Source organism: Sinocyclocheilus anshuiensis, unplaced genomic scaffold (assembly GCF_001515605.1).
Source record: "Sinocyclocheilus anshuiensis isolate Anshui unplaced genomic scaffold, SAMN03320099.WGS_v1.1 scaffold544, whole genome shotgun sequence".
Lineage (NCBI taxonomy): Eukaryota > Metazoa > Chordata > Actinopteri > Cypriniformes > Cyprinidae > Sinocyclocheilus > Sinocyclocheilus anshuiensis.
The window spans coordinates 912475-915467 of record NW_015555763.1 but is presented as its reverse complement, the minus strand read 5'-3'; the positions used below and the strand labels follow the sequence as shown (position 1 = coordinate 915467).

Genomic DNA, 2993 nt, shown 5'->3' with positions numbered 1-2993 from the left:
GGGGCTAGAGTGAGGAACGGCCGGAGGGCTAGAGTGAGCGGTGGCCGGCGGCGGCGGGCGGGCTAGAGTGAGCAGAGGTGGCGGGCTTGAGAACGGCGCATCCGGCGGATTCGACGAAGGAGCGTCCAGCGGACTTGCGGCAACCACATGTGATGACCCCGGGCTGGACTCCGCTTCGTCCACGGTGAAAGCCGATCCGGCGATCCACAGCGCAAAGTTGATGTATTTCCTCAGCGACCAGCACGGATCAGCTCCAGGCATGACGAAGCAGATATCGTCCTCTTTTGGAAGACCAAACAAAGTAGTTTCGCTTTCACAACGAAACACACAGCGCCTTCACGACATGGCGGCGGCAACAACAATACTACAGCGAGAATAAAAGTTACGCCTTCTTTCTTTGCGTGAACATTTGGGCGGCGTTATGCAAATCTTCTCACATCGTGACGTAGACATGTGGGGGCGTGTTAGAACGAGCTGTTTTAGGTAGGCGTGGCTGACTCTTAACTTTTATAAAGAATATCTCTTTGGATTTGAGACTTTAGTCTTTGCAACTTTACAGATCTTCTTTATGCACCAAGAGCTTTTAACACTCCAAAGAGAAAGGAAAAATTGAAATCGCATCATATGACCCCTTTAATGAAATGAACCTTATTGGAAATTGTTTACATATATGATACCAGTCTGCAATGAATATGTAGAGTCATGACACATCCAGCTGACTGAATGGCTTCCTTATAAATCTTTAACAGTTTTATTATTATTATTATTATTGCTTTGATTACCAGCTGCTTCCTCTCAGTGTATAATTAATGAAGACGTTATTCTCAGGGAAGGGTTGAAAGCACTAGTTTTCATTAATGTTTCATACCACTGATTTTACAAAGCAGTCTAATCACCTAGCAAACAGTTAATTGCTCTTTTATATGTGTGTGGGTTGTGTGTTTGAGTGAAAGAGAGAGTAACGGGGTTTCTCAGGGTCAGCAGCTGTTAGGGAAGGGTGCCGCAAAAACCATCAGCATGTTTATATGAAATGAAGAGGGACATGTTAGGCCGTCCTTCTCTGACTCTTTCAAAAGCACCGTGCTGGATGAGGCTTTTGGCTTAAATTTGATGGTAACCTTGGGTGGAAATAAACTAGAATGGACTGGATAATTAAGTGGGATGTGTGATGTCAGGGTTCTGCTTTGCTTGACATTTTTCGCTTTTCTTTGATATTCAGAGTCAGACTCTTAAAAAAAGGTTTCAATTAGCCTGATGCCTTTTGAGAACCTTTTTACAGAATTTAACAATTTTTTATTTTTTTATTCTGCTTTCTAAAAACCAGGCAGCTGTAAAATATATTACAACATATATGTAATATTTCATTAACTGATATAATGTTAATACACCAACTGAAGTACTAAAATCTTTTTTCTGCCTTTTCTGCCATAACATTCTGTTTTGTGCCTTTATAATATATAAGCCATGTAATCTAAGCTCATCACAAGTAGCTGTGGAAAATAGCCTACTAATATATAGAAAGAGAACACAAGATGACTTGTTCTTTTTCACTTCCAAAAACATAATTTTTACATTATTGTTAACATAAATGAAGCATTATTTTACTGTATAATTACATGAAATGTCACATTAGATGTATTATTTTCACCAAGTAAGCTTACTGTTAACTATTTAATAACTTTATCATATAATTTTTGCAGTCTTTTACCATTAAAATGATTATTTTTTATTTTTATTTTACTTTTATTTATTTTTACAGTGGTAAATCATGAGAATTATTTGTCAATTTTATTTATTGACAGCCATAGTTTTATGGTATCTAAATAAATGAATTTAGTGGTGAGTAACAATAAAAATAGAATGTAATAGGAAGTAAATATTTTCCACATTCAGACACATCTGTAATATTTAATGAACCATTATTAATATATTAATACATGTACTAATAATTTATATATTAATAATTTAATAATGTTTTTGAGGCACTTATGGAGAACCCTATTTAAAGAACCCTATTTTTAACAGTGGTACTTACTAACAACTGAAAAAAATGCTGTTATATACTGGATAAAATCTTGAGTTCTAAAATTTTGCAGCATTATTTCAGCATTAGTTTTCCATATACTTGAGGGTTTTTTGTGTGATATAGATGACAGTGCCTCGGCGGCGAGCAGTATGGAGGTGACGGACCGGATCGCCTCTCTGGAGCAGCGGGTTCAGATGCAGGAGGATGAGATTCAGCTGCTCAAGTCGGCACTGGCTGATGTGGTGAGGAGACTGAACATCTCAGAGGAGCAGCAGGCCATGCTCAGCAGGAAAGGACCAACCAAAGGTACCACACAGACCCTCGGTCACCTCATTTGGTGGAAAGTCCTAGAGTTTCCAGATTACGTTATTTATTTCAGCTTTGCATTCTATCTCAGCTGCAACATGTTCAGTGATTTCTTTGAGCCTCACTGAAAAACAAATCTCTACAGAACCACCTGTGTGCCATTTCTTATTTTTCATCTCTATCCCATCCTATTGCTGTTAGAGGTGGAGTGGTTTGCGGAAAAAAATCGAACTGCAAACCCACGCCTCAGAGCATGCAAATATTAAGCTTTCTCTGAAGTATTGTGTTTAAATGGACAAATTCACACAAAATTATGTCAAAATGCCCGTCTTGGTAAGTATCGCAAGTGTCTTTCTCTTAAAGAAAACACAGCACTTTCTTAATATTAATCAAACAGCAACAACAAAGAAATCACTCACTGCGATTGAATAGCTTTTGTAACTTTAATAAAGATTAATCTTTAATTTATACAGTGAAATATGCAATGCTGTTTTACATTTCATTACTTTATTCAATTTCTGTACCTGAAAACGTCTCAGGTTACTTATGTAACCATGGTTCCCTGAGTAGGGAACGAGACACTGCGTCCTCTAGGGGTCGCTATGGGGAACGCCTCGTCGTGACCCGTGTCTGAAGCATACATTGAAAAAACACCAACTCA

The 2993-nt window shown here is 38.2% G+C and overlaps 1 protein-coding gene across 1 annotated transcript in view; it reads left to right on the top strand.

Moving 5' to 3' along the window:
- The window catches only part of LOC107674028 (echinoderm microtubule-associated protein-like 1), a 46007-nt gene that overhangs the window by 24060 nt on the left and 18954 nt on the right, over window positions 1-2993 (top strand). The window contains exon 2 of the mRNA XM_016467888.1: window positions 2150-2332. Coding sequence (XP_016323374.1) covers window positions 2150-2332 — 183 coding nt within the window. The remainder of the gene's footprint in view (window positions 1-2149; window positions 2333-2993) is intronic.